Source organism: Thermobia domestica, chromosome 1 (assembly GCF_964235325.1).
Source record: "Thermobia domestica chromosome 1, izTheDome1.hap1.1, whole genome shotgun sequence".
In the NCBI taxonomy this organism is placed as follows: domain Eukaryota; kingdom Metazoa; phylum Arthropoda; class Insecta; order Zygentoma; family Lepismatidae; genus Thermobia; species Thermobia domestica.
The window spans coordinates 168,526,560-168,546,015 of NC_137454.1; the positions used below are offsets into that span (position 1 = coordinate 168,526,560).

General features: G+C 34.6%; 1 protein-coding gene across 6 annotated transcripts in view; it reads right to left on the reverse strand.

The window, feature by feature from the left end:
• Positions 1-19,456, reverse strand: part of stac (C2 and C2B_Munc13-like domain-containing protein staccato) — a 335,805-nt gene that overhangs the window by 187,864 nt on the left and 128,485 nt on the right. Inside the window, exon 1 of one of the 6 annotated variants that reach the window (XM_081766363.1) lies at positions 14,657-14,989. The exons of 4 other annotated variants lie outside the window; for them this stretch is intronic. In XM_081766363.1, the coding sequence (XP_081622489.1) occupies positions 14,657-14,721 (65 nt within the window). In that variant the 5' untranslated portion in view covers positions 14,722-14,989. Of the gene's footprint in view, positions 1-7,626; positions 7,777-14,656; positions 14,990-19,456 lie in introns of those variants that run through there. One more of the 6 variants, XM_081766371.1, reaches the window with a different exon arrangement.

Sequence of the window (19,456 nt, forward strand, 5' to 3'; positions counted from 1 at the left end):
GGACAATATTAAGATGGATCTCGCAGATATAGGAATACAAAGTAGAAACTGGATCCAATTGGCTAAGGATAGAAATCAGTGGAGAGCTTTTGTGAACGCGGCATTGAACCTCCGGGTTCCATAGGCCTAGAGTTACTTAACTTAGGTATTTGCTTATTACATACTACATGCAAGAAGAAAGAAAACAGATCATACATGAATTAAAAACTCCAACCGGAAGTAGGCTCAAATCTTGCAAACGGTACGAGATATTGAAAAAGTAATCGAAAAACGTGTCCCCTTTACGGTATCTGTTGCCGATATTTATCAAGACGTTTTTCACTTGTGTCTGGAAAGGGACATGTACAGATGTGAGGAATAACAAGGAGATTCATGCTCATATATGAATGATGCGCTGTGTACAGAGCGCAGGCTCAGCTAGTTTTTTTTTTTTTTTAATTTCAACAGTTCCAGTGTACCCGTAAAAATGTAATAAAGAAACAATGGTTTAAGTAGTCAAGTAGAACTGGACAATCTACGCAAAATTTGCAATCGATCAGTGAAAACGTCATCTTTCTAGAGCCTGTAGTTTCCGAGATCTCATTGTCCAAATATTGGCCACAAACATATAAACGTTCACAAACGTATAGTTTAAAAGAACTCCAAAGATGGCAGCACAATTCTTTTTGCAATGATTTGAGAAGACTTATTAAAATACAAAGGCTTTGAACAATAATTTTAAGAGAAATTTTATGAAAAAAAGTATATATATAAATGATTTATTTAAAGTACACACACTTTAAAATATTTGTCTTTGCTAAACGTGAAGTTACAAATAACCGTAAATTAAAGGTTTGAAATCAGAATCTAAAAGGTTGGAGCCGAGACGGTTTTATTGCTATTGTAGCATTTTAATAGATATTACGACTGTTGTAACCAAATGGCGCTAAAAACCGTACAAACATAAAATACAAGATGGGACCAGAAATGTTTTTACCGTGTTTGACGTCCCATTTAATGAAGCGCTTACACAGAGGAAACAAAATTTTCGTACCAGTAAAGCGATTGTTGGGACGCTGAAGAGATTGCAAAAAAAAAGATCCACTTCTCTATTTTCTACCATTTATATTCTGATACCTCCCGATAAACGGACGGACATAGCCGTTCTACAACGGTTCCGACATTTATCCATAGTAGACCCTATGGTTTGGAAGTGTAAAAGAAGTCGATGTTAGGGTTCTGTTCCACAAAACAAAGTATAAGGTTAATTTCCTATAGGACATGTCCCTAGCCTATAGATTGAAGAGAGAATTGAAATAAAAATATTATGTAGGCCTATATGAATATTTTCTATAGTCGCATACCAGTATCCTACTACGTATAAAGGACATCTTTGAATACTTTTTCAGATTAGTTACATAACTGGAAAACATATGTATCTCTTCTGTTGACATACACAAAATTATATAAAAAATAATTTTAATTCCATAAACGTATTAGACAGGAAAATTGGGTGGTACTGTTTTCTTCTTAATTCACAGGATTAAAAGCACTCACTGGTAGAGAACAGTCACAATGAATTTAACTTCAGCTGCTGTTATGCATGGTTTCTCAATTCAGAGTACTGCGTACCTTTTTTTTTTTTTTTTTTTTATCTCCCTAGGAATTACTTTTGTCAGTTTCATTTATATTTCCTACCTTCCTGGTTATTCCAAAATTATGCATCATAAGCCACGATATTAAATACATAAAAGAATTACTTGAGAAACGTTCCGGAAATATAGCATCATCATTGTTACAAGTAAATAAAGACTATGTCCTTATTTCGTATTCAATTATACATAAAAAGCTTGTTCTCTTAATTTCCAAATGAATTTTCATCCTTTCCCTTCAATAACGAAACCTTCCTGAAGTGTGCCAAGGCCGCAGAAAGAAATGGAACACTCATTGCCTGTGAAAGGATTCCGTCACTGTGAAAAAAAGATTTCCAAGCTTGACATGTTGTTGTAACATGGATTATATCCTGATATCTTTTAGAATAACGCAATGAATTCGCAATAGTATGAGTTGAAGTAAATAACAGCATTACCTACGGACACTTCGAATATTTTATACGCTCTAAGTTTCTTATGAAGTTTTAGTATTTAAAGCAATCTTCTCTACCTTGCCCGGAAAGATGCATTCAAAAACTACGTAGAACAGCTTTTGATTCATTTGTCTGTTTTGGATACCAGTTTCGTGAGAAATATTTTCGTAAGTTAATACTTATTTAGAATAGCACTTTGTTACACGAATACTGTACAACTTGCATAAATACTATTGTTTGTTGTGTTTACGCGTATACAGTCATCAACAAAAATGGACACTGGCTATATTTAATGTATTTTTCTAATATGACTTCGGAATGAGTAATATGAGTTCTGTATTTATTTTTGCAATGTAAAAGGATAGTTCACAAGTTATAATATGCTATATTCAAATCAATTAAAGTAATCCGAAATTTGAGAAAATATATTTTATAGGCTGGTATTAAATTTTGCTAATGACTAGTTGGCTTGAATAGTTGAAATTGAAGTGCTAAAAAAGAAATAAAATATAATTTCACGTATTGGCCTCTTAAATTAATAGCAAGCAAACAATACGAATATTAGTTAATTTTATTACGACTGATAGATATGAGAGAGTAGGTAAACTTTTGTGGGAAATATCCCAAGAACCAGTACACAAAATTGTATCAGTTTAACAGATACGTCTCAACGCGTCACGATATTTTTTAATAATGAACAGTTATGCTCATAGATAATTCCTAATAATAAACAGTCATGCTAATAGATAATTCCTAGTAAACAGTCGTGCTAATAGACGTTTCTTGCTTGCCTTCCTGTGACTAATAGATGTTCTCGTATCTGTATCTTTCTAGTATGGAAGAAGGGTATAATTATTAACAAAAGGATAAATATAACGAAAGCAATTGCATGCAAGCAACTTTCAGACTTAAAATTATTGTGACTTAACGGCAACTTAAAAACTGTATTGTTTCAATTTCACTATTTCCAAGTACAAGGATCGTAACAGTATTTAAGATTTGAACTTAATATTGCGTATTTTTACAATAATATAATCTGACGATTTAATTGTAATTTCAACTGTATTTTTTTAATGGATAATAATTACACTAAATATGAAATGATTTACTATTTATTATTAAGGCAAGGAAGGACCGTAACTATATTTTGATTTGAGCATTAATATTTGTGTAAACTCAAAAACATTTTACCACTGCATATATCATGAAATCATGACAAATTACACGTATATTATTAGCATTAGTATTTTGAAATAGTTTTTACTATTATTCTAGCGTTTTTGCTTCATGATATTTTACGACTTGCAGAAAACATATTGCAAGTCTAATTAGTTTTGAGAAATAGGTCCCAGTAGGTGGAAACAGGTTAGACGTCTGGATAGGTAATGGTCAGGCAGCGATCGCAGCGCCAGCCTGTTAGTAATAGTGCTTTAGGGCAAACTCCGTAATATGAGCGTGAGGGGCAGTAAAACGGAAATACGCAGTGAACTGAGCAAACGGAGATAGCACAAAATATTATACTATTTTGTGCTATGTCTATTTTACAAACAGGACAAATTGTTGGTGCTCGGTTATGTGGTGCGAGCGTGATGAAAGTTGCAGGTGTTGTGTGTGTCGTGAGAGGTGACGAAGCCCACAAAACTCACGGCAAAACAATGTCGACGAAGAGGAACTGTGGTGGGAAGAAAACCTTTAGTGGCAGGACCCACCGAGCATTAACGTGTGTTTTCACTTAGAACCGTTGTGTAACTTCGATACAAGTGACAGAGAAACTTAAGAATCACCTCTCACACCTGTATCGACAATCACAGTCCGCCGCAGCTTTCATGACAAATATACGAAATCGGTTGCTCGGGCGAAACCAGTGATAAGGAACTACAACGATTTAGCACGATGACAATGGCGCCGTGAACATGCAACATGGACCGCTAATGACTGAAAACGTGTGTTAATATGGTCGGATGAGCCATCATCTATCTAATTCCAAACCACAAACCACGGGCCGTCTTTGTGTGTGGTGATACTCAGAAAAGCGTATGAACTGTAGTGCTTCCGCTCAACCGTGAAACATGCTGTGGACCCCAATATCCTGGTTTCAAGGGGTCATGTACTGACGCTTACTGGTCGCGTCACTGCCCGTGATTATGTTGCCATTTTAGAGGACCATGTGCATTCTACAGTACAAACATTTCCGAGTAGATGCCATATTCCAGAATGATAATGCGCCTATTCACACAGAGCTATAGCGGCATGGTTTGAGAAACATCGGGATGAAGTTTTATACCTCCTCGGTCCACCTAATCTCCGAACCTGAACATAAATATTCTGTGGTCTGTTTATTAGTTTTAGTTGGTTTAATTTGGAACAAGTTTTCAAGGAAGCAAAATTGGTATTGACCTTACCTGTTGATATAATCGTTTTTTGTTCATAGAAAATTACTACAAAATAATGTATATTTTTAATTTAAAAGAGAATGAATATTAATATTGCTGGTCTTAAAATATATATATTTTCATAACCAGAGGCGCAAATAATGGCTCTGCAGATTCACCAAGCAATAATTGCTGCTGCTGCAATACTAGTGCATAGAAAGCACGGTGGTTTAGAGATAGCGCGCTCATCTGCGGTGTGCAGGATTCTTAGTTCAATTCCAAGACATGTGAGCCTGTAGTGATCATCATTGTGTTCGTGCAGTTCCTCGGAGTTTCTCCTTCCCATTTTCATGAACATTCTCATTCCACCAATTATTGCATCATTACTATCATTAATCATTTGTATCCACCCTAATAGATATACGTACTTGCAGGATAGCATAAAACTTAATATTTCATTTTTCAAATAGACAAAAAAAAAAAAAAAAAAAACTATACTCACGACTAACAATATATCACTATTAATTAAGATTGTCCTTTTTAAGAAATACATTAAGGTAGTATGTAGTAGAGTTCTGTAGCCGTTAATTACATCAAACTGAAATAAGCATTTCATTTACAATTCACACAAATCTCTAAAATTATTACAACAGAAAACTTAACCTTTATATAACAAAAAAAAAAAAAAAAAAGATTTCAGCTAATCTCATTTAAGATTATAAATTATACTTGCGGGAAGAACGACACATGCTTATGAGTCTTGAAGATCAATTCATTCAGTTGAGACAACAATCTATATATAAAAGAAGTAACCCTAACTGACTAACGTGTCTAGGTCAAACTCCCTAAACTAGAAACTTGAAATTTGGACAGTAGCTCGGGGGCTAGCCTCCTAGTTTTTTTGAGTGACAAAAATAATTTGAGCTACTATTTATGTATTTTTGAAAGTTTACAGTAAACTCATGATATATTTATTATTGTCCGGGTACTGAATGCCCCCCCTCCAGATTTTACTTTCTAGATCCGCCACTGATAGTATGTAGGATTTGTAACGTAAGGTAAGTCTACCACTAAGGAAGGATTTTTGAAAAATCAATGGGGTTTGCAATTATTGAAATAAGATGCCCATATTTAGGAATTCCTTAAGGTTAGAGACATGAAATTCAGAATTTTGACATTTCATTTCACTTACGTAGGCATGTATCGAGAACACTAAAACATGTGCTTAATTATTTTAAAAGAAAAAAATCAAAACTCCAAATTGGAAACTCAATTTAGAAGAGGGTGAAATGGGAGTTACGATCATCATAGAAAGATATCCATACTTTGGAATCCGTTAAATTTAGACATATGAAGAAGGATATAACTGTAGTATGGATTAAACCTTACTCTTTCCATATGAAAAACGGTAATTTTTATTAGTAACGAATGTTATAACATAAGCAATCATCATAATTCCATTGACAATACATAGTGAGTTCAGAAGTTTACAGCATAACGCTTCCATTTTGTGTAAAAAAAATAGTTTAGTGAGTTTACTAGACAACCCATGGTGATTACTAAGTTTACTAGACAACCGATGGTGATTAGCAAGTTTATTGGACAACCAATGGTGAATGAGTAAAGCTTATGTAAAAATAAGACAGAGTAAAGGGAGCAAATGAAGCATGTTTCCGATATTGCTCATCTCTGAATATTAATCTGACAGCCAGTTACTAATTACGTCAGCAGACAGACAGACTGTGCTGGAATAAACATTTAAAGGTAACTGTCCAAATTGTTTCATAGTATTTCGGATGCACTTGACAGTTACAGAACACTAATTTTCATAACCGTTGTTTGTCAGTAATTTTGATAATTGTGAGGGAAAAATAGTTTCCACCAAGATTTTTAAAATTATAATTCACTAAACACCGTATAAAATGTGCAATGAAATAGAAATGGTAGTTAATGAATACTCATTCTTTTTAGCTATACATATTTCCGAGTCATGTAAGAAATAGCATATTGTACTCTGGTCGTGAAAGTAATTTAAGAAAAGAAATGTTTTGGCGATACATGCTTCGGGAATATAAACAATTAGCCGCAACGAACTAGCTGATTTGCATGGAACAAATACTGTTGATACGATCAAGCATTGTGTGGTTATCATGGTACTGCACACAACCAAGTTTTTGATAACAACTCAGTGCCTATTTCTAACGGTGAAACATAAGTTGTTATCACAGTTATTCGTTACACAAGAGCACTGCTAATGAAATACGTCGTACTAAATGAAAAAGTCACCTCTGATCTCAATGCATTTTATATCAACTCGCATGTAGAGAAGATTGAAAGCACATAGCTGTCTGCACTACATATTCATAACTCAGATGAAACAGGTGATTGACCGATTCATTACAAGGGCAGACAGATTCAAACCATTCCAGTGCAATTGTATTTTTCCTATTTCCGCATTCCTATTTCCTATTCAGTACTTTCTCAAAATAGTTTGGAGTCATGGATACTTGAAAAATCTAGTTCCACGTCTCATATAGCCCCAGTACTGGAAACAGACGATAAATTCAAAAAGGAAATGATATTTTGTTATTGGGAGCACATTTCTGAAGGATAAAATTATATACTCTCAACACTGAAAGAAACAATATTAGGTAACTGCACAGATTATTATCTGATTTCTTAACCTCGTTTGGACAAACTTTGAATATTTGAATGTACTATTTTTAATATTTTCACTCTCAATAAAATACACTCGAAAGATAACAGGGTATGTTCTACCCTCTACACTCTAATTGAGCCTTTACACTTACTTTAAGCAATTTCGGTGTATATTTTGTGATTTCGAGTCTGTATGCCGAATAAAAATATCAGTTCTAAAATTTAAAATGCGCCATATATTATAAAAATACATCCACTTTGCTTCAGATCTTAATTCTAATATATTTGGGATATTTTACACCTTATATAACAAAGAGATTATAAAAGTCTATGCCTACTATTAAAGTGTGATTCAAATTTCTAGGATTTGTATGCAGGGCGCTGTTCTTTGAAAATCGTTCGACTCTGTGAATATGGTGCATAAAATAAGCACGTAAGGATACAGGGAGCCCTTAATGTTCGAGTATTCTATGTGGAGATAGACCTATTGACTAGTATTGAAACTAAAAGTAATTAAGTTACCACACTTACTTCCAAAATCTCATCTCCCAACACACTTGTTTACATTCGAACTATGCTATCTGTAGTGTTGAACTGTTCTCTCAACCAATTTCCTTCAACAATGTGTCAAAGTTCAAAGACTGGGAAAACCACAGGACAGATTATCATGTTTAACTATTTGATGTTTAAATACCACTAACTTCTCTAGAAATCATAAACGGAAGTTGCAAATATATTTTCTTAAAAGTATCGTTTCTCAGATTTAAGCTATTATCGTACACACAATTTTATTCCTCTCTCTGACCAAAAGCAAACGTAATTTCCAGTTAAATAAAATTGTGAAACAGCTTTAAGTTATCAAGTTCGATTTGTCATCAGTTGAAACTGTAAATTTTCAACAGGAAAATATTTCCATTTTAAACTGTCGGTCTAACGGAAAAGTAAATACAATTTTCCTAACCCGCTACTTTTTTTTTTTTTTTTTTTTTTTTTTGTAACAATGCAACAATAAGGATATAATTAACCCTTATTTTCCAAATGGGACCTAACATACACTATCGGAGTATAGGTTTGAACAGAATCATAAAGAGGTACTTTTAGTCAGGCGTAAAAATGAGGAAGCAGTGATTTATCCAGAATTTTGAACTTATGGATGTGTTCAAAAAATCTGGGGGGTGGGGTGCAATCTTGCATTAAGGTCGTATACTATTAGTCTTTTTAATTAGCTTTTTTTTTTCAAACCTTAAAATTCGTTGATGCAGCGAACGATTGCATTGGATTTCCTTCCTCAGCCAGAGCCAATTAGCGTCGACTTTCTCATGCTTGGTGTGACGTCGAGATGAAATCGTTGGCAATCGATTGATTAAACGTTGTGACGATCACAGCCGCGTAAAGATTGATTTCCATTCAATCTTCCGTTGCGTGCTTTGCTTGAAAATTTATCTTGTCAAAAGTAAGTTGTTTTATTCTATTGACACTTAAGAACAAGAATTCAATTAAAAAAAAATAATAAAAAGTAGCAAGATTTTTAGAATAGAATAGAATAGAATAGGGTCTTCCCATTCTGCCTAAAGGCTCTCCAAGACTTTGTAGAAAATATTTTAAATACTCTTATCTTTAGGTAACGGGAATTCCTGTTTTGTCTAATCTTTCTAGACGAGGAATTCTGTCCAGGGAGGGATTTCTTCAAGAGGATTTTTCTTTAGTAATTGTAACAGGTTCTGTAAAAAGAATGACTATTTCTTTAAGTTTTATCATAAATTTTAGATGTTATTCTACCTGTTCTTCTCGGGAAAATGACTACATACAGTTCTGTTATTAACAGCGTTATTCACATCTATTTTAGTAAAAAGGAATGGGATTAGAAAAAAAAAAAAAGCTACCTGCAGAGAAATGGAAAATTGATTGAGTTGCAAGAAAATCGTTTGACATTGTAACTGAAACGAAGATAAACTTACTTCGGTCTAGTATCAAGTCATTTCACAACAAAATTTTATTCAGTTTTCCAGTAGTTCACCTTCAACATGCTAAGGCTCGCTGTCAGGGGCGGCTTTAGGATTTTAATTTTGGGTAGCCCCGCTCGTTCGCGTATGGATACATATGCACATTTGATTGATTAATGACAACAGGAAATTACTTTTAAAGTAGTGGTTGATGTTTATTAAATAATTAATTACTTACCATTAATATAAAAAGCGGAAAATATATTTACTCTTTATTGTATTTTTGAGTGTTTATATATTTTTCAAAATTTTGAGTAGACCCGTGCCTACCCGGCTTACTCGCTAAAACGCCACTGCTCGCAGTACGTAAAAAGTGCCACAATTCACACCCCCAAGACATGCTTGGCCATATATTAAGCAAAAAATGCAAAAGGATGCGTAAGACGGCCCTTATCCTCGATTATCTGACTTTTTGATTTGATGGAAACTACAAAAATCAAAAAGTATTTCAATATTGATATTGATATTCTGTATTGCTGCTATTTACATTGACAACATGAAAATAGAAGTATACATGATACTATTTCATATAGTATAGAATTATGTATATAAAGAAATCAGCTGATAAGGTGATGCCGAAAAAGAAGTTGTAATGTAGAATAACACACTTTCTTAAGAGTCGCCTTATGCATCCTCTTGCATTGTTTGCTTAATATATGGCCAAACGTGTCTTGAGGAAGTGAACTGTGGCATCTTTTACGTACTGCGACTCTTAGCATGTTAGAGATGAACTACTGAAAAAGTTAGTGAAATAATTTGATATTATATCGAATTAAGTTTATTTTATGTTCGTTTCAGTTACAATGTCAAACGGCTTTCTTCCAACTGAGTCAATCAATTTTCTATTTGCCTGCAGATTTTTTTTTAAATCACATTTATCTTTACCAAAGTAGATGTGAATAACACTGCTGATAAAGAACTATATCCTCGCCATTTTTCCGAGGAAAACAACAAGAATAACATCTAAAATTTATGATGAAACTTGAAGAAATAGTTATTCTTACAGCCTCTAGATTATTACGAGTACAGGACAAAATTCAAAAGAACAGAAACCCCAAGGAAAATTCAGACAAAACTAACTAAATTGAAGCGACAGAATCATAGGCGCAGATTAATAAATGAATGAATTTTTTTCTTTAACTGCATCTAAAATGTTATCTGAAATTCTTCACGTTATGGAACTAACATTTTTAAAAACCCAATAAAAGACGTAAGACTGTTATAGTTAAGTATAATTTCACATTTTGATCTTTCCTAAAAAAAAATCTTGATCAGTATTTCAGAATTAAAATAAATATTTATACATTACTCAAAATAAAAGACTGCTATATGCTACAACACAAGAACGACTTTTTAAAAATCAAATAAAATCACAGTTACTTTTCGTAATTAAAATAAATGGTCTTACTGTAATATGATAAACGTATTTCAAATGTATTAAAGGTATAATAAATAGGAATACCCAGAACTTTTCATATGGGTATGTGTGAAAATAATTAAAGTTAATCTGTCCTTTTATTATAACATTTTTACGTTTTATTGAGTTTTCAGTATTTTAAAAGAAAGAAAAAGTAATTTCAGTTGAAAAAATACAGATAACATTTTAGAATATAACAATTGAAGGGAAAAATCATATAGGGAGTGCACTGCTACATCCAACATATACTCCTGTGATTTTGTATCTTGGATTTTGTCCTAGTTAGAATTTTCCTTGCATTTTGACCTCTTGGATTTAGTTCCCGCCCTCGTTACTAAAAGCCATTTTATACGTAAGTTCCGATGTGCATTCAAACACACTAGAAGTCAAACTTTTCGGTGCTGCATTTTCCTAAAAATTTCCTCCTCGCATAGAATTCCATGTCTCCAAAGATTAAGCAGAACAAGAATTCCCGTTCTGCCTAAAGATAAGATCATTTAAAATATTTTCTACAAAATCCTGGGGGGCTTTAGGCAGAACGAGAATGAATCTTTTTAACATTGTACCCTAATTGTTGGGGGGATGTGTAAGGAATTTATTTCCGGGGAGTGTTCGAAAATTTTAGGGGGTGCTGGGGGGTGAAGTTAAATCACTGTGAGGGGGAACTTGGGAGGGTTGCCGTTTCTCTACTTCCAAAAATCTATGGCGTCCCTCCACCCCCTAAAAAACAGAATTTGCAAAGATAGGCACAGGGAACAGTGTGACGTCATGCATTCCCCTACCTTTTGAAATCCACTTTTACCCATGTTTTTAGTCGCATTTCGAGACGAGAAATTTCTCGTCTCGTGGCCCAAGACTGGCTATAATTCGGACCGTAAGTTGTTTTTTTTTTTTAATCACTTTCCTTCTCAGACTTGTGACAATAGATTTTTCTTTGACATTAAAGAAAGAAAAAGTTATCTTTGTAGATGCAATTCTCTCTAAGCTATCCCCAGCTCTTTAATACATAACCCAAGTTTCAGTTTCGCAATTTTTAAAAAGCAAAATGCAGATGAACATTAGAAAAATATATAAATCTCTCTATATACAAGAAGTTACGAGAGTAAATGGCTCACCAATCAACATCCAGACCAAACCGCTTAAGCTAGAAACTCGAAATTTTGACAGTTCATAGGAAGGTAGCACTAGGAAAGGATTTTTTTGGAAATTAGTCGAAAAAGCGGATGGGGTGGAATAAGTGTGTCAATTATTATAGTAAAATGTAGAGACATGAAATTTGGTTCATAGACTTTCCATTTAAAATAGACACACGTTTCGCTGTTTTTTATATTTCCCCTAGAAGAGAAGAAAACTGTGGAAGTTGCAATTGTTAAAATAAGATGGCAGTATCTCGAAATCTCTTAAGATTAGAGACAAGTTAGGGACGTGAAATTTGATATATAAACTCCTTCAAAACAATTAGGAATGCGTTTCCGCCATAGCGCTTCCGGTCCGGAAATTCCGCTTTTAGCGGGAGGGGCAATTTCTTGACTTTTTTCTTAATATACAAAAATGACTTCGAGATTGTCTGTCTCGTCATCAGGGGAAAACGGGTGAACCATTTGAAATGAATTTTTTAAAACACAGTTAGCACTTGGGCCATCATGGGTTATTTCACTTTGAAGCGCGCATTCAAAGGGAGAAAGGGTTGGTTATTTATTTATTTATTGCAAAGAATAGAGCCATAAACATATTCTTACGTGCGAAGAACCGAAGCTAAGGCTGAAATATGACGTGCGAGACCGTACGCCAAGCAAATACAGGAGTCTGGAGGCAAAGTCTCCAGGTAGCCGAAGGTTAGTACATAAATAACCAGAATACAATAGTTCTCTTCCCTCTGCAAGAAATAATCTTAGACGACCCCCCCCCCCCCATAAAGTTAACATACCCATTTTTACAGCGATAGGTTCGATATCAGTGAGTGGGAGTACTTCTAATTAATGTTCTATACTAATCTATAGCTCTGCATCTTGTATAACCTTGGTGCTAAAGAGAAACTCTCGTTGTATCAATTACTGGAAGTCATTTGTCACAAACTGAGAAGCTTCCATGAATTACGGTCCTCCGAGCTCCGACCTCAGATATCTTTTACCTAGTTGGAGCTATCATCGGTTTAGTTCCGCCCACTGATTGTAGTCTTTCTCCCTCCCTCTTTTTTTCTATCATCATATTCCTCCAGATATTGTTCCCTGTCAGCTAGTTTACCTTCCTTTTTCTAATTTTGCCTGACATTCTTTTCTCCTCTACTATTCCTAAGCTTTTCTCATTAGTCCTGCACTCCACACACCTCTCCCCATTCTTCTCCATACTCACATTACGAAAATCAGCTTTTTTGTCGTGTCCAAGATATTTTACATTAGTGCGCAATTTTAATTTTCAATAACAGAAAAACACCCACAAAATAAACGGCATATAAAGAAAAAAACGCCCATATAAAGAAAAAAAAACGGCAAATCTGCTAAAGATAAGTTGAAAATGCCACTTTATAAACAGTGGGAGTGGTGCACAAGGTTAGTTTACCTATACAGTCACATTCACGTTTAGTAATGATTTCAGAGGGTGGCCCGGTTGGATATTCAATCCAAACTATATCCCCTCTCTGGAGTCATACTGTAAATGAGGAAGAAGTGCTACATAAAAACAGTAGTAGCCGGTAACACTAGTAACCACAAGAAAAAATGTTTTTCGGAAACAACGTGTTGAGACTTTTGTTCAGAATAATAAAGACTAGCTAAAAAAAAGTTTTTTTAGTTTTTTTTTTTTTTTTAAGCAATTGAGTATATAATAACATGTTTTATATTAATTGGGTAATGTTCAAAAAACATTTGTTTTTCACTTCCATCCAATTACTGAGTCTCCCTTCATCGAGAGAAATCTGAAATCAGCACTGTTCATGTTATTTGCGTGTAAACCTTGTGTTAATTTGCTAGTTACGAGATGTGTCAATTTCTGCCTCCCTTCCTTGTCACTGTGTTTCTACTTCCAAGCATCAGTAGAAAGTGACATGCAACACTTATTTTTATGCTGCATATATTTTAAGATTGACACAAACCGAGTATGTTTTATTAATGTCAATGAACAGAACAATCTATATTATTTTGGAAAAATGTAAAATTAAATAGATAGATCTATCAAAACTATTTACGTTAAGTAATTAAGGTAGTTCCAAAGAACATTGCGACCTATGTCCATGAGAGCTTAGGTTCTTCGGACACAGCACCAAACTGTATTTCTCTGTTTCATTCTCTCAAAGTTGAAACAGAACCTTCAAATTTCGAATATTTGAAACGTATGATTCATAAAAAACGAACCTGGATAAAAAGTTGGCGTCGTTATCAGGCGCAACTCATCTTTCTTGTGACCCCTAAATTCTCTTACTACTATATTATATATATATATATATATATATATATATATATATATATATATATATATATATATATATATATATATATATATATATAAAATCACTTTAGCCTAAGCTTCAATATTTCTGTCCAATACCCTCTTCACCGAATACGGCTCTATTCATTTATTTTGTGTGAAGTTTCTATATACATTTACTAACTAATTTAAAAGTTTTTTCGGCACTTCCAATGAAGTACTTGCGTGGTGTCACGACCCCCTTTCCACTCACTCTGAGGATACAAATATTATTTACCTAGGAGGTCACGAAGCTAAATTAAACTTTTGAACACAAACATTGATTTAATCAATCTTCACGATTTCATATACACAAAATTATCTACTGTTAAGATATTATCCCAGGACAATAACGCATGAAATACGTACTTAAAAAACAATTGTTAAATTTAGTACACATCATACACAGAAGTTTACGTAACGAGGTTTTGAAAAAAAATTAAATAACACTAGGTATCCTTCCAGAAAACGTATTTCAGAACTTTGTGACTGCGAAATGGTGTCAGAAATGAAGCCGGATCGACTATTTATAACACTTCATTTCGTGTGGTTCCGCTTTCAAGAAAATTTCTAAAAATAATACACTTCATTTCACATACTACTAACCTATCAAAACAAGTGCCAACTTTTGTAGTAAAAGGTTCCAGAGAGGTTGTCAATCATACATCTACTAACTCACCTCTTATTCTGAGATAACTCTTGTTCTTGAACCTTTTGGTACAAATTCTTCCATCGCAACGACATGGTTTGCGTTTCTCGAGTAAACAAAAAGTCGCAACACACACGAAGAAAGAAGGTTCATTCACGTTATGATAACACTCGACACAATTTCACTTCATCCGTTCTCATACAATACTGAATATTTGGAACGAAAAGAGAAAATCTTCTGTTATACTTTTATACACATACACAAACACAATTAAAATTAAATGCAAGCACAAACAATTAATGCAGACCTCTGCTTCTTCAAAGAGCGAGGGGGATTGACTGATGATCTCACAGCAAAGGCAAGCTTACCACAGAGCGGCTACTCCTCGCATTGGGCTTTCACAGCTACTCAAGGCCGTGAGAGTAAGAACTATGTATGTAGAGTGAAAATATGGATATTATATGCATTCATGTTAAAAAGATGTATTGTCTCCTGGTAGGGTCTATATGAGACGATAAAGGACGACATTCATTCAAGTAAATTCCGTCTGAATCAACCCTGAATGATGATACATCACTTGGAATAAAAAAAAAAACTATTTCCGCCCTGTATTGTAATTGTAGTGGGAGGAACTGGTAGGAAAAGTGAACTACGGTATGACGGTATGTACTCTTTCTACCTATATATTGTAAGTATATATATATATATATATATTTTTTTTCTGGCATTCACTCTCATCCTTATGGCCAAGATGCTGTACTGACCGTGGAGGGAGAGGTAGGGCAGGGTCGATGGCTCAGTGCAAAGGATTCTCGGCCACGCCAGCTTGTTGTGGTCAATATAGTGTCTATGGGTTTTCTCGGAGCTCTCCCGTTTCCTCCCACATTTTCATTCCACCAATTATTTCATAATCATTCACTTTCATCAATCACCCGTAACCTTTAATTAAAGAGCATAAGTGAGGGGCGTAAAACTTAAAAATTGGTTTTATTTTATTTAATGACCTGGGAGGGGATTGAATAAATATCCATGAACTGTATAGTTGAAATAGAATATCCATGTATTGTTAACAACATCACTGTAAAATGGAAGATAATTCAACTTGATAACTTTGTCTTAAGCAATCCAAGCTAAATGAGCGTATGGATGAGAGTAGAAACTTAATTTAAACTCCATGAGATTCACTGTACCAATAATTAATCACATGGACTAGATAGCTATCTCTTTGCGATGCAAACTTAGTCAAAACTTGCTTTTCAGAACTTTTTCCTACAGAGTTACCCATAAATATCTTTCCTCGAAGATCAGACCTAGCTAAATCACTTACTTGCCATTGTACACTCAGCGACAAAAATTCTTTCTCTTTGGTAAAATTTATTTCGGGAATAACGATGGCATGACTGGAAAGTACTGAAAATTACATACTTTTTGATTTACTGAAAACTGTACTCAAATTATTCTTCCATTCTGAAGCTATTGACGAAAATAATTTCATCAATAGGAAGGAACTTTTGTCACAGACCATACATAACAAGAAAGTACTAATCTTAGGACCTCATTAAAACCTTAGGACCTATATACAGTAGCTAAACTTCTTTTCTTACACATAACAGTAAATTCACTCCATTTTATGGAAATTGTGAAGCAAAATTCCTATAGCCCTCATACATGAGTATTTTTACCTCAAAGTTGCCTCTCTCAGACTTTTACTGTTATATGACGCTCTGTGAGTAACCACTATAAATATGTAACATCAGTGACGATTGATTTAACTATTTTCACTAGTTGATCCAAAGTTAGTTCGAAATGAAAAATTCACTTGTGACCCTTTAACCTATCATGGATTTAAGACAAATAGGGTTCAGAATAGGTCTCGAACTAATATTATTTCTATGTTAAATTCGAGATCCAGCCTTCGATTCTGCAATATTTAATTCTTATTTGATTAAGGCAGAATACCTATGATGATGATGATGATGATGATGATATGAAGGCAAATATAGATGTTGCGGGATTACTTCATAAAGTTGCGTATCTCTGGTAGATTAGTTGATGACTCAGTAGTAGAGCAAAGGTTGTAGTTCGATCCGAGGACATACGTATGAATATGTGATAGATATAGTATCCATGTGCTTTCTCGAATTTCTTTCATTTTCTCCTCCTATCTTCATTTGACCAACTTTTATTACCATTTATTAGAGTTTATCACCTGTTTCTTCAACCTACAGAGGATAATTGTATTACTTCATAATTTTATGTACCATGGTTATGCCCTGTTAAAGATAATGGATTATTAATGAAAGTGAAGGCTTATTATGAAAGAACTGGTGGAATGAGAATGTACGAGGAAACGAGAAAACTCTAGAAACCCACTGTCACCATGTTATCCACCACAAATTCTCATGGCCCGGGATCGAAGGAGAAACGCTCCGCACCAGAGTTGAGTGTTCTACCACTGAGTCACTGCTCCTTCCTGTGCCAGACATTTGATTTTTTAAAAAATCAGATTTCCCGAAAAACACAAGGAAAATAAAATTACTTATCTGCGTTTGATTAATATTAACGGATATATTTTGTAACAAGGAAACAAAAACTATTTTATAACAAAAAGTAATACATTGAATTTCCTTTGTGGTGTAACACACAATTTCAAGTTAACTAACACATCGACCAGCAAGAAAGTTTCCTAAGTTTATCTCTGTATCGTAAACTGTAACGCCGCAGCTCATGACATGTATGGGCAGCATTTTCAACTGAATTAGTTTTTCCTATACCTCCTGCTATTAGGGTGTCTCCAACATTCCGTTTTGCAAAAAAGTGTTCTATAATTATAATAGATATTTAAAATTGCCATTTATTGTAGAAAAGAAGAGTGTAGATCTCTTTTTGAATTTTAACAAAAATGATTATATACGTACGTAGATATGTTTCAAGTAATTAGCTCCAAGATCAGGGGTGTAGCCAGCAGGTTTGTGTAGGGGGGCCCGTCGTTTTTGAGGGGGGGGCAGCTACAATGTACAAAACAAAAAAAAAAAGTGTTGCTGCTAGTGTTTTTGAGGCCTGAAAGGAAAATTTTGGTTTTCTCCTGGAAAACTAAAAACACTATTTTAGCTTATTATTATTATTATTATTATTATTATTATCCATAAATTATATTCAAGATAGTTTTTATTATGCTTAATCAAGAACTACTGCCCGGGACCAAACGCTATACTTTTGTGCATAACTATAAAGGTAACCAAGAAAGTTCTGTCCCTTTTCGTGGAAGTCTGTGTTCAATTGGACCTCACACCGTGAGTTGAATGCCAGTGGAGATAAGGCGAACGTCAGTTGTTGGTGTGGGTATATCCAACATACTACCTGGTTGTGGCAATTGAGACACACCGTGAACTTGCGTAAAGACAGAGGGAACATGGGACATCCACAGAGCGTCATAAGAGCATGTATGCTGAACGAGTTCAAATGGAGGTCAAACGCCGCTGTAGCGGGACAGAAGATATTCCAGGCCTTTGGTGAGGATGTCGTGACGACGCGGACATTGCAGCGATGGTTTAACAAGTTTAAGGACGATGACGAAATACCCGAAAAAATCACGTGCCGGAAGACCAACACATGTACAAAGAGGAACTGGGACTACAATTCAGTGTGTGGAGAAACCATTCGGTAGCACATCCATCAACTTGTGAAGCACTACAAGTTGGGTCAATGGGTCTCACATATTTTGACTCCAGGCCAGAAGGAAACGCAGCAGTCGCCTGTGTTTATTTACTGTTTCGGAGCCATTTCTGAACAGGGCGTTGACATGTGATAAAAAGTGTGTCCTATACGAAGCTCCACGGCGCCGTCATCATTGGTTAGCATCCCATGAACCGATTTCAAAACAGCCGAAACCAGCACTGTACCAGAATAAGGTCCTTCTGTGTGTTTGGTGCATCGTGAACTGCTACCAGCTAGTCAGAGTATCAATGCAACTGTGTAGTGTCAGCAGTTGAGCTGTGTTCAACAAAAACTCAAAACTCTGGAGCCATCGCTTCTGAATTGCAAATGGGTCCTCGTTTACGGGACAACGCTAAGTCCCACGTGGTTAAGATGACTCAGGACACCATTTTCCACCTTGGATGGGAAACAATATTGCAACCACTATATCCCCCGGGTATTGCACCTGTTCCATTCTTTGAACAATCACCTTAGAGGACGCCAGTTCAAATCCCTAGTAAAAGTCCAAAATGCACCTGATTCTTTCTTCGTTTCGCGGCCCACCAAGTTCTACCGCGATGGATTCCATGGCCTTCCAGAACGTTTTCAGAAGGTCGTCGATGCTGATGGGGACTATTTTTGATCTTCCAGGTTAGGTGACATATCAATGTTCGAAGGTGGTGGGTGGAAAAGCAACAAAACTTTTCTTGGTTACCTTTAAATTTAAGACCTTGTATACCGAACCTATCTACACAAGATTGATTTTCTTTGAAATTTCACTTAATTTCTTTACGGTTTCCTGACAAAAATATCTATTATTCGTGACTTTAAAAAAAAAAAAAAAAAACAATTATTTTATTACACTAAGTAGAAATAAAAGAGGGCGAATGAAATCCAAATTGAATAAAAGCATTGTTTCTCACTAAATTTTCCATCCTCTATGTCTTTTAAAACACTTGTTAAAGCATATAAAAATATACTTGTTAAAGCATATAAATCTCAGTAAATTGTGTAATCTGCTGTCAAAAAAAAGTATACTATTTTTCGATCGGTATAAAAAAAAACAATATTTCTCCTTACTATTTTACCTTAAATTATTAATTGTCAATAAAATTTGTTACTTTTAAATGAATG